Source organism: Cryptotermes secundus, unplaced genomic scaffold, assembly GCF_002891405.2.
Source record: "Cryptotermes secundus unplaced genomic scaffold, Csec_1.0 scaffold230, whole genome shotgun sequence".
Lineage (NCBI taxonomy): Eukaryota > Metazoa > Arthropoda > Insecta > Blattodea > Kalotermitidae > Cryptotermes > Cryptotermes secundus.
This window is the reverse complement of record NW_019722429.1, coordinates 6407-18461: the sequence shown is the minus strand read 5'-3', so window position 1 is coordinate 18461 and position 12055 is coordinate 6407. Positions and strand designations below refer to the sequence as shown.

The 12055-nt window shown below is 39.1% G+C and overlaps 1 protein-coding gene across 3 annotated transcripts; it reads right to left on the bottom strand.

Annotated features, from left to right (window-relative positions):
- Positions 1-548: 548 nt before the first annotated feature.
- LOC111861333 (calcium load-activated calcium channel) lies at positions 549-11280 on the bottom strand. 3 transcript variants are annotated; one of them, XM_023845808.2, is made up of 5 exons: positions 10995-11280; positions 10588-10665; positions 8322-8496; positions 7908-8052; positions 549-1020 (listed from the first exon to the last, which is right to left on the bottom strand). In XM_023845808.2, exons 1-5 carry the CDS (start codon positions 11053-11055, stop codon positions 928-930), a joined length of 552 nt encoding a protein of 183 aa, XP_023701576.1. In that variant the 5' UTR covers positions 11056-11280; the 3' UTR covers positions 549-927. The 3 variants fall into 3 exon arrangements, with proteins under 3 accessions (XP_023701576.1, XP_023701577.1, XP_023701578.1); XM_023845809.2 differs by lacking the exon at positions 10995-11280 and adding an exon at positions 10819-10888; XM_023845810.2 differs by lacking the exon at positions 10995-11280 and adding an exon at positions 10760-10855.
- Positions 11281-12055: the final 775 nt, after the last annotated feature.

The window sequence follows — 12055 nt, the reverse complement described above, 5'->3', positions numbered from 1 at the left end:
CCATTATTCTTAATGGAAGATGTCATTCTTGTGAATAATGATGAACTAAAAATTTACATGGAACACATGGATAGTGTCAAGAATTTATAAACCTCTAACAATATATTTTAAATTTTCTTTAATATGAACTGGAGGAAAAACAAAATTAGAGTTCAGTAATCCATGCAAAAACCAAGTGCAACAAGGCAGCACCTCAGGTGAAGTCCCTTCTGGTGAAATACAGGGAGATTCTAAATTACTGTCAGGGTTTTCATGGCCTATCAACAGAAACCCTGACAATAATTTAGCATCAGCTAGTACACCTTCTGATAGAAACTGTAGTCAGAAGTTTTGGGCAAAATGTCTGACAGTTTAAAAACTATGGCTCAAATGTCATAACACTGCCTGAATTTGCAATAATGGAATCACATCACAAAAAAGACATTTGTGAAAATTTGGTTAAACATTTCCACTTGTTTCATATAAGACATCAAATAATGTCCGAAATTAAGTCCAAGCCATATGGTAGGCGGATGAAATGTGAATGTTCTCAAAAAATTATAGGTAGGTAAGGTAAGTGGTTCAGATTATATTTGACATTACAAAGCACAACAGAATTTAATGTAACAAGTTTAACAATCCCTATTAAGAACAAATTGACTGTAGCTTTCATGGTTCATTTACTATGAGCATGCATGTTGAAAAATGTAACATTTTTATACATTACATTGCATTCTCAGACCAAGTAGCAATATAACATAGAAACATCCCACAACAAACAACCCCTAACAATTAACAATGATACACTTTTTACCTTAAATTAATATCTCCTGGCAACACAATTTTCAATTTGAAGAAAACACTCTGCATAAGTGTCAATATTTCTACTGCATACACAGAAGTCAAAACAATGCAGGAAGGGTATAACATTACTTTGAAGGGCAAATGTCATTTAAATTGTTGAGGTGGGGGACCAAATATACTGCCACTCTGTTTGCTTGCAGTTCTTGATGGAGCAAAGCCCAGCATTTTCTGAATGTTCTGAAAGTAAAAAGGAAAAATTCTATTTTCTTATAAATACCCCAAAACAATAATTATTAAATTTATTCAACAAGGACACACAAAAGAATTCACATCTGAAAATCCTGTCTCATCACTCAGTCTCTGTTAACAAAGTTCTGCCATCACGTAACAACATTTTAGGACTGTGACATTTTTGTTTAGCAATTATCAACAGATTTAACAATAATTAATCACACCTGCAAATGTGAAATGTTTGTTTGTTTGTACGTAGTTTCATTTTTATTGCTAGTGTGGTGGGACTAAGTCCCTTGTACTGTGGCCACTTCTGGCCTATTGTAGCAGCCCCAGATGATAGATGAAGGTGACTGTGGAGCAACTGGTGGAATGAAGATTGGCAGGGGAAACTGAAGTACTCGGAGAAAACCTGCCCAGCGCCACTTTGTCCACCACAAATCCCACTTGACCAGATCCAGGGTCAAACCCGGGCCGCCACAATGGGAAGCCAGCGACTAACCACTTCAGCTATGGTGCGGTCTTTGTATGTAGTTTACTTAATGATAATGTCAGTGATTCAATTACAGTGTCGAATGGTAGGATAACTGAATAATAAATTCAAAAGAATGCAAAAGGAAGTGGGAATAGCCTAACTGAAGGTAATATATTGGCATCTGACTCATGTGAGTGAGCAACATCTCAAATACCCAGGTAAGGATAATCAGTGTCAAGCTGAGATTCAAACATGGAACCTCCCAAATACAAGTAAAAAACACTGCCGCTTTTGCCAACTTACTTGATATGAACAAATTACTATTTGCTTCTAAACCAGTTTCTTCAGTACAATGTGAATACTGTATACTGCGACATGATATCTGATGGCCAGAACAGAGGAACAAGAAGAGCTGGTTGTTGCTAAGCAATGGTGTGGTAAACACGTTTCCAAAGCAACAAATAAACATGCAACAACAGAAGAAGTGGTGTTTTCCATACGGTCTGTGCCAAAGCTATATGATGACCAGCAGAAAAATTCCTTACATATATGATTAAAAAACAAAATTTTTCAGAACAGGCAGAAGTCATGCAGAGAAAGCATAAGAAGTTCAAACTTGGCTGTGGTCAGGCCTATGACCATTCAAGTGGCTAACTGCTGTTTCAGAGTGGTAAAATAAGGCACTATCTGCTGCAGCAGCCTGCACTGACAGACATCCTGTGTATATCTTGCATAAATACGTATTATTCAGTGTAATAAAATGACAAAGCATGTATGATATTGCCATGTAATCTGGTAACATGACAAGTAATTAATGGGTTCTGGACTAGACAAATCAATTTACTGGTTATTCACCAGGTGGAACTACAGTTAGTTGTAAACCATCTTACTGTAACTATTGTAACTATGAACAAGGATGACACCACCTAAACTAAAGGCTTCACTTCTGACTTCTTGGTGAACAGCCTCCTGGACTCTGCTGGACTCTGCTTAACTCTGCTTGGCTAACTCACTATCTGTCAGTCTGCTAGCTTTGCTAGTTGGATGGTCTAGAAATAACCTCCTTCAACATTGCATTCCTAGACATTACTGTGTTTTGACCAGTTCATTGCCATGTGAACAACCTTCACCTATCTGGTGCAATGTCAACATTCTTGTATGCGTTACCTAGGAATTGGTGTCTATGCAATGTATCGTTCCTCTTGTTGGAGTCACTGCTGTGGAGACATGATTACCAAGCTGTTGTCTAGCAATGGGTGCCTGGCTCTGCCTCCACTATTGCAGCTTTCAGGCGCCATGTCACAATATCCATAAAGTACAAATGCCCTTACCTGGATGCTGTATGAATGCAAGTATATTTGTGCTAAATTACTATGCAACAAATGTTGTGCCTACTCAGAAAGAGAATAACTGTACTGGCAAGGGCCAGCAGAAATCTCTTGGGCTGTATGATCGAGTCAGACTTGAGTTTCACTGTTAGCAGCCGTTATCTAGCAATGACTAGTGATGACTGAATAAAAACAGAAGACTTCATGTATGCTGTAGCTGTAGTGGTCTAGTGTGTGTAAATTACTGAGACTGTTAGAATCATTTTAGTTACAAGTTATAAGTGTCCAATAAATCCAATTATCAATATAAACCCCATACCTTGTCACTAACACGTGCCAACTAGTATCAGAAGTGGGAATGGATTGATTGAATTGTTGGATTGAAGTTGATAGTTGATAGTTATAGTTGATAACTTGATAGTTATTTCATCATACTACAAAAAAGAAGCAAATGACAGAACTCCTGCTGATTGAAAAGAAAGGAATGTGTGTGTTTGTGGAAGCTGACTGAGAAAATATAAGTCATTTGAATAAACATACAGGACAAATGAGAAACAACAGAATACATTCAAGTAAATGTAGGGGACAATCAAGAAGAGACGAAGGCCACAAAAAAAAATGACTGCAATAAATGAGAACTACAATTAAGCTTGGCCAAGAAACGAAAGCTGGCTTAGTAGAGATGAAAGCCCCAGTAAGGGCCACCCTAGAAATGGAGACCGCAATAAACTACATTTGGTCTGAACTGGAGACCATCAATATCGGGTGAAAAACACCATGATTTGTCAACCAACAGACACAGGGCCTCCATGAGGAACTGAATGCGAAGACTGAAAAGATGCAGCTAGACTTGCAATAATGATGTCTCCTGATAGACAAACCAAGATCCTTCATGAAGACACTGGACACAAAGCTGGGAACCCACAAGGGTTCTTTTTTTAGTCTCTTATGGTGGGGTGAGACTGAATCCACTTGGTACATTGGCCACATTGGCCATCCCTACTGCAGTGACATACAAAGAGGTTACCAAGGCATTTGGGAATTGCTGTGGTGATGAACACCTGGAATCTACATTCCACATTCAACTGAAAACAAGGAGCTAGGTCATTGGGGAATCCCTGCAGGAGTTTGGCCGCCACTAACCGCCTGGCTCATGAAGTCCATGTGTAACTAACCATACACTTGATCAGTAAAGAAGCCGCCCACGTATTCGCGACGATAGGAGAGCGAGACATAAGATGACAGCTACTACTAGGGAACAGAAATACAATCAGCAAGGTCCTCAAGCTGGAGGCAGCCAACACAGGGGCCGAATGCCCCCAGGACCAAGCAAATGACAGTCAGGACATTCTGGCAGAGCCTGTCTCCCCCCACCATGAAACGACTACCAACAGTTTATGTGCTGGCATTGTAGGACTACTCACAAATCCAGTGAAGATGAGCAGTGCTGGAGAATGAAATGGGAGCCAACAAAAAGGGAAGACTGGCACTAAGAAGCAGTAGTGAGACAGCAGGGAAGAACTGAGCTGGAGAAACGAGAAATGAGAGAAATGAGCTGGAGCTGTGCGAGATGACTGACCATCAGAAAATGAGTGGGAGTAGGTGGAAAAGGTAGAACACCAGCATTGCCATTCCTGTCCCCCCCACCCCATGCCTAAGATCATAACCGAGAGGGCCAACAGTGGCCTGATAGCCCAGGGCTGGATTGGTGATAAACTGTGATTTGTGACTACTGACACCAGAGCATCTGTGACCATTGTCCAACCATACATAAGTGCTGGAATGCTCGAGAGACCCACACACATTGTGCGCCCTGTAGATGGCATCAGGTGAGACACTCTCCATCTTGAAGGAAGCTTTGGTAAAACTTCTGGGGAGGTGCCCTATAAATCTTAGGTGTTCACTGTCAATACCACTGATTAGTTCATTGTGGGACTTGACGTCATGCACGCCCATGATGAATATGTGGATTTGAGGCACTATGTGGTACGACTGGGCAATGAAATACCACGATCAACCCCCTGTATGAAAGACAACTGGAGGCAGTGGATAGCCTTGCTGGGATGGGTTCCAGGGCCACCCATCAAGCTGAACTGATAATGCTGGTACATCTCTCATCATCCTGTAATGACTGGAAACTGTTGGTCACAGAAGCACAGTGAAAGAGGTGTGCCTGCAAAGGACCCATGGAGCTTGAGACAAGCAGCCCTAGGGGAGAAGCTGGGGAACAGCATCACAGGACCCAACCCATGGGGAATGAAGGCTGGACATCATCAAGATGAGGAGCAGAAGTGTAGGGGCCAGCATGATTTTGAGATGCCTTTCATGAGGATGATCAGACATCACAGGCATAGTCCTTTGGAGGAGAAATGGCAATATGTCTGTAGGCTAATTGGGATGAGTGCCCTTAAGGAGGGAGCAGTATGACATGACAGCTTAAAGCCAGAATAGTGGAAAAAGGAAGCTACCACTGCTAGACAAACAGTGCGGTAAACACGTTTCCACAGCAAGGAATAATCATGGAACAATAGAGGACATGGTGTTTCCTATGCAGTCTGTGTTGAGGCTATATAATGAGGACAAGAAGGTGACTTCTGAAGGATCCCAGAGAGTAAAACATGGTCACTGAATCCCAAGGGACTCAAAAACAAGAATCAGTGTGCTAATGAGGGCCAGCAGCAAACTTAGCAATCAGCCGGATCAGTCTCGTGTGGCACTGCTAGCAGCAGCTACCTAGCAAGGGTTAGCAATGGTAGAATAAAAAAAGAAGACTTTGCGTGTGTTGTAGTTGTAGTGCTCTACAGAGTGTGTAAACTAGTGACATTGATATAATCATTTGTAATTATGACTTATAAGTGTCTAATAGATACAATAACAATCCAAACACTGTGCCTAGTCACTAACAAATGACAATATCATTACATCCTGGTTTCATCAGTAACATATTTCTCATTCAAAGGATTTAATCATTTAATTTTTGATGCTGCTTATTTCCTGTTCCTGTTTCACTCCCACTGACTCAATTTCCAGTCAATCACTTATCACTTCTGAGAACACATACCTTGAAGATACAAAGTTCTCTGTACTCTCCTGGCCTACACTGCGATAGGGCAGCAGCCTGGTAGCTTTTGCACCCAGACATCTGACATGTTATATAACCTTTCACAGCAACAGAAAAAAAAATCTGGAAAGTTCTTAAGCCTGCTTGCAATTAAATGCCTCCACCTCTATAAGCCTACTGTACAAAACTTATAAATCAATGAATCTATATTTTTGTGACTATTATGGAACAATATGGTTGAGGCACTATGCTACAAGCCAGAAGGTCACAGGATCGAATCCTGATGAGGTCATTGGAATTTTTCAATTTACCTAACCCTTCCAGCTGCACTACTGCCCTGGGGTCAACTCAGTCTCTAACAGAAATGAGTACCAGGAATATTCTTGGGGGTAAAGGGGGGCCAGTGTGCAGGGCTGACTGTCTAGAAAATGTGGGAACCTCAATATCTCACAACCCTATGGGCCTCCAACGCCTGTTTCAGGAATACCTTTACTTTCTTTTCATACTTTTACTTTATCATGGAACAATATACACATATATGGGTATCCAGTAGCTAAATGACATAAACCATAACCTGAAATAATATCATATTTCAGCATCCTGTTGCATTAATATCTCACTCACTCACTTCTGCCTATAATCAAACGCAATTTTGTATTCTAAATGTCACTTATAATTACATTTAAAATTAAAAAAGTAATAAAATATTATTTGTTGCTACATGTTTCAGCCTCACGAGGCCATCAGCAGGCAAATGTTAATTGATCGAAATCACTACACTACATAGGCTCACATGTCAATATATTCACATGCTGTTACTGCATACTGTTACATTAAAAAATGTATGCTTGAACTTTCCTCATGCTATTTTCATGTTGCTGCGGTCATGTTCTGCTCCTTTGCATGTGATTTTCCTAGGTCAGGCATGTGTCCCACATGTCACATGCCTGACCTAGGAAAACCATGCACAAAGGAATACAATGTGAAAGCTGCAACATGAAAATAGCATGAGGAAAGTGTGAGCGTACCTTCTCAAATACGACATGCAATAACAGCATGTAAATACACTGATGTCAGTTGCCTGATGATGGCCTCGTGAGGCTGAAACATGCAGCAACAAATGATATTTTATGAATTTTAANATAAACCCCTTTTTGATAGCTGGATAACCTTGCTTGTGGCAACTTCAAATTGTTTTTACTTCTAATGTTTATACTATGTAGATCAGTGTTGGTTTTAAATAACTCAATGTTATCTATTACAAAAATTAATAACGAGAATATGAGTTGAGAATAAAACGGTAAAATGTTCAAATCCTTAAATAAATTTCTACAAGAGTCTCTTTTCTTAGAATTAGTAATAATTCTAATTACCCTTTTTTGAAGCCTAAATATATCACCACTATGAGAAGAGGTTCCCCAAAAGATTATTCCATAAGTCATAATGCTATGAAAATATTATAGACAGAAGTGAGTGATAACCTGAAATGTTCAACCCATCACAATATCTATAAAAAAAATTTAAAACATTCCACATAAAATTTGTGATCATTATCATATTTTTCAGCATTTATAAACACTTTCATGATGTATCCCTGTAGTGAATGTGAAGTGGTTTAACAGTTAAATCACGATCATATATACAAGTAAAACATTTGTTGCTATGTTACTGTGCAACCTTAATAAAGAAAAGATGCTTCCTTTTCAGTCACCACAGCATAAATTAGATAATGATGATACCATATGTCATTCTAATTTCATAAGTTCACCAAGTTCTAACATCAGTAATACTGACAGTAGGGACTTTAAAACGTATCAATGTGAGGTGGTCCTTAATGGCATAAGAATCATAACAAGTACATGAAAATTGACAAATTTATTCAAATTCACAAGGATTAAGATAGTAAGCTAAATAAATACACACACTTTATTACAGACTCATTGAATCTTGCTGAAGTCTGAATATCATAAATGAAGAACACAGAGAAGGTAATTACAGATCCAACATTTACAGTGTCAACCTCACTTACCTGACGAATAGACATCGTGCAAAGAATGTAGAGAAAGATGAAAGAACACTCCGTGTAGTCATCTCCAGGTAGATTTCGGTGTGAGAGCCCTTGAATCCAAGAGATTGGGAGAAATGGCAATCTTGCAACTACTCTCCCATCAAATCTAAAATAAATAAAACCTATACATAAAAATGGAATTTAGAAAACTGTATCTGTAAAGCCAATCCAAAATCAGAAGAAACTGTAAGTTACTGAACTACAACAAAAAACCCATTACTGTATACCATTACCTGTCCACAGTGTAATGTCCCTCTCATTTCAATGAAGTTCACATAGACAGTAACCTCTTCATGTTGTAACTACACCTTCAGAACCAAACGCTCAGCACTAACCATCTAATTTTATTATACTTTAAAGAATTACATTACTTACATGCTATTGAACATGCTCAACAAGGCTGTAAATGCAAAGCCTATGGCAAACATTGATTTCATCTTCACAAGTGACAGATCACGATTATTGTTCTTCAGTTTCTCTTCCTCCCGCTCAATCTTCTTTTTATGCTGTTTGTCCAGGGAATCTCCATGAGCTTCCTTCCTCTTTTCCACTGCAAGAAGTTATTACATTAAAGACATTAACTATTAAAACTTAAAAGAATTATGCAAGCTGGAAAGTGAAATGATAAATTATGTGGGCATTACATGCAGTACCATGAGTAAAGGATGACCAGAGATGATGATAGGGCAGCCACATAACAATGACTGGAGAGGAGCTATTGTCTAAAAATGTATATGAAGGATCAGTAATTATCCATTATACAAGGTATCTGAAAAGTCCCTTCCTTAGGTTTTCCTAAGTGCTGTAAAGTCAAACAGTAAAAAATAAGTCACATACTTCCACTTCCATTGTTCTGTTTTCTCACTTCCTCAGACAAATTATATGTGCACATGTACAAATGATATGAGTGTGTCTTTTATCTGTGGATTATATAAAAAAGATTCCCGGAAACCAGTTACCCTACCATAATCTCAACTCATACATGAAGGAACAGGCCTACATATGACATATTCTACTGGTTCACAGAGATGCATTTGATTAGCTAGTTAGTGGCAGCTCTGCATTTTGTCTCCATCAAGTTGTTATGCAGTGAATTAATGATGACATTGCTTTAAAAAAACGTGATTTCTTCTCTCTGTTTCCAATGTTTTCAGCACATAAGAGAGCCTATGGAAGAACCTCCCATGTGTTTCTTGTGGCACCTCAGAAAATGGAAACCAGCAGAGGACATCCTGAATCGGCTGGAGGGCAACAAACTTTCCCTTAAAAAAACGGTAGGCCAAATGCCAATGATATCACAATCACAAGATCAAGAAGTCTGCCAGTTTCATATTGTAACCGGTCATTACCTACTGACATAAATTTCAAAGTTAATATTTGTTAGTTAGTACCAATTTCATACTAAAGGTAACTTATGCCCAGTCTTGCGTTAACTGTTCTAAGAAATAGTAATGAGCAATATACAGATATGAGGCTACTAGAATGTTCTTTAATAGTCAGTGTGGTATGTTGATGATTGCTCATCCCACTGCCAGTCTGATAAAAGAAGCTTCCAGAACATTCTCAATAAAAAGAGAGAGAAAGCTTCGAGAATGATCAGGAAACAGAGTTCTGGATGTTACGTCATCTCTCAGTATTTAAAGGGATTGACCCCAGCCCCCAGTAAAGCAAGCATTTTTTAAAAATATTTTTTATTGCTAGTGAGGTGTACTGCTAGTGTACTGCAGCCACTTCTGGCCTATTGTACCAGCCCCAGATGATAAGTGAGGGTGATTGTGGAGCAATTAGTAGAATGAAGATTGTCAGGGGAAACCGAAGTACTCGGAGAAAACCTGCCCCAGCACCACTTTGTCCACTGCAAATCCCACTTGACCAGACCCCGGGATCAAACCTGGGCTGCCACGGTGGAAAGCCAGCGACTAACCACTTGAGCTATGGCTTGGCAAAAGCAAGCATTATTAGACAATCAGTTGTGTAATCAGTGAGTGGACATGAGTATCCAGTAAGATACCAGGCTGGGAGACTTACATACATCTTTTGCTGTGTTGTGATATAATGCTGTAAATCTTGAAGTGTGTACAAAGGTACAAATAAATTTACAAGTAACTGCTATTTGTAACTGTGTAGTGCTGTGAAAAAGAGTGCATTATTAACATCGAGCTGTAATCCAAGGATTTCTTCATTAAGAAACCCTCTTCATTGGAGCAAGGCCCGTTAAGCCCTGGGGAGAGAATCTCATTGCTCAACCTGGAACATTATCCGCTCTCTATCCCAAGTACCTCGACGTGGTTCCCAGACCATGTAACGGCGCCCAACTTCGTAATCAACGAAACCCAGTAATAAAAGAACTCTTACAATACGAGTCTTTATGTGGTAGTTACATACAAAAGTTGTTTAATTTTCACACTGCATATACTGCCTTTAATACAATGAATAGTTTGAAGTACTTGAATCACGACCTACTTAAAGAAGCATTTCCACATTTGTTTGTGATGAACTAATAACATTTCTCCCACTCCTGGAAACTTTATGGCCAACCTGATATGTATGTACAGAACACAATGACAAAACTATGAATTTAATATACAGGCTAATAACTGTGTTGTGCACAAAATATGTTACATTTCACAAACACACTTACATCTTTTGCTCTGCCTTTCAACTTCAGCCTTTAGTTTCTGGTACTTTTCAGTTCTATAAACCATGAGCCATGTCAAACCTGAAATCAAATTTAATTCATTTAACACTGGACAATTAGAACTACACAGTTCATAAAAAACATATATGTGTGTGTAAAGAGATATTCCAATCACTGCAAGTGCCGTAATGTAAACCACAAATCCATCGCTTTCATTAACTTAGCTGCATTTACAAAAACTACATATCATCCATGGCCAGAATCACGGATTGGACCAAAAGTCGTTCCAGGTACCAAGCAGCTGATTGCCAATACGTCAAACACCTTGCCATATCCCATTACGTTAAAGACTGGCTACTTGAAAATTAGTGAAACAGCAATCCGACGTTTTAACCCCTTCAATAACTCACCTTCTCCCAGAAGAGCAGTACATACTGATATAAATAAAATTACAAGCGTATCCGCCCACATATTTGAAAATTACGTATACGTTAACCACAAACTAATATCACAAGCAAAACCCGACTATGTTTAAAATTTACATTCTGTTTCCTTGGTTTAATAATTTTTCACCGTTCTCCTTAGCAAATAAACTGCACGATTAACATCCACACAAATCACCACGTCCGGTACATTTTAATGTACAACATAGAGACATCTTGGTCATCGTGACCAGGGGTATGCAACTCAATGCTATTGGCGGGCAACACAGCCACTGCTGCCGCCGTGGCCAGCTGCAATTCTCATAATAAAAAAAACTGCAGCCAGTGCCGAGGGCTAGGTCGGTAAGAAGGTATGCTATCATGCCACCTGCCCTGTCGGTAAGAAAGCATGCTATTATACCAACAGCATTTTTTTTACTGCTCCCTCCCAAAAAAATCACTGGTTCACACATATAGCTAGAATTAATAATTGATGTAAATGAAATGTTCTTATTTTACAGGCACTGGTGAGAAACTTTCTCCTGATAAATAATGTTGCAACCTGATATCTTGTACTGCAGAGGTTCTTACTCCGTTGTGTGTTTTCTGTTTTCAAACTGAGTTTAATATCACTTCACTCAAAACCATCTGAAGGGGAATGAGTTAAATGATATTAAACTCAGTTTGAAAACAGAAAACACACAACGGAGTAAGAACCTCTGCAGTACAAGATATCAGGTTGCAACATTATTTATCAGGAGAAAGTTTCTCACCAGTGCCTGTAAAATAAGAACATTTCATTTACATCAATTATTAATTCTAGCTATATGTGTGAACCAGTGATTTTTTTGGGAGGGAGCAGTAAAAAAAATGCTGTTGGTATAATAGCATGCTTTCTTACCGACAGGGCAGGTGGCATGATAGCATACCTTCTTACCGACCTAGCCCTCGGCACTGGCTGCAGTTTTTTTTATTATGAGAATTGCAGCTGGCCACCGCGGCAGCAGTGGCTGTGTTGCCCGCCAATAGCATTGAGTTGCATACCCCTG